Source organism: Octodon degus, unplaced genomic scaffold, assembly GCF_000260255.1.
Source record: "Octodon degus isolate 3935 unplaced genomic scaffold, OctDeg1.0 scaffold00008, whole genome shotgun sequence".
Classification (NCBI taxonomy): domain Eukaryota; kingdom Metazoa; phylum Chordata; class Mammalia; order Rodentia; family Octodontidae; genus Octodon; species Octodon degus.
The window spans coordinates 15,585,965-15,586,615 of NW_004524584.1; the positions used below are offsets into that span (position 1 = coordinate 15,585,965).

Consider the following 651-nt stretch of genomic DNA (forward strand, 5'->3'; position numbering starts at 1 on the left):
GGCAAGCCCAAGGGCCTGAGTTCAATCCCGGGGGGGGGGGGGGGGGGGGGAAGAGTTACGATGTAGTTCAAGTTGCCCTTTAATTTACTATTTACTATGTAGCCCAGCCTAGCTCCAAACGTACTTTTTTTTTTTGGTAGAACTGGGTATTGAACTCAGGCCCTTGTGCTTGCCAGGGAAATGCTTATTCTACTGAGCTATCTCCCAAGCCCCTGGCCCCAAACTTTCAGTGATGCCCAGGATCTTGCTGTGCATGTTGGACAGCGCCTGCCTGCCTGCCATATATCCAATATAAGTCTTCACCATTGTGTCTCCCTCAGGAGCCAACAAGTATGATGAGGCAGCCAGCTACATCCAGAGTAAGTTTGAGGACCTGAATAAACGCAAAGACACCAAGGAGATCTACACACACTTTACGTGTGCCACCGACACGAAGAACGTGCAGTTTGTGTTTGATGCCGTCACTGATGTCATCATCAAGAACAACCTGAAGGACTGCGGCCTCTTCTGAGGGGCAGTGGGCCTGGCAGGATGGTGAGCCAGAGAGGGGTGAGGCAGGGAGCTGGGGAAGAACAAAGTAGATCCCTGGAACCCAGAAAAGAGGTGAGGTTAGGGACTATGAGAGACCAAGCAGGGGTGGTGAACCTAGAA

The 651-nt window shown here is 51.6% G+C and overlaps 1 protein-coding gene across 1 annotated transcript in view; it reads left to right on the forward strand.

Moving 5' to 3' along the window:
- The window catches only part of Gnai2 (G protein subunit alpha i2), a 20,658-nt gene that overhangs the window by 18,247 nt on the left and 1,760 nt on the right, over positions 1–651 (forward strand). The window contains exon 6 of the mRNA XM_023704610.1: positions 297–534. Within this exon, the coding sequence (XP_023560378.1) occupies positions 297–511 (215 nt within the window). The 3' untranslated portion in view covers positions 512–534. The remainder of the gene's footprint in view (positions 1–296; positions 535–651) is intronic.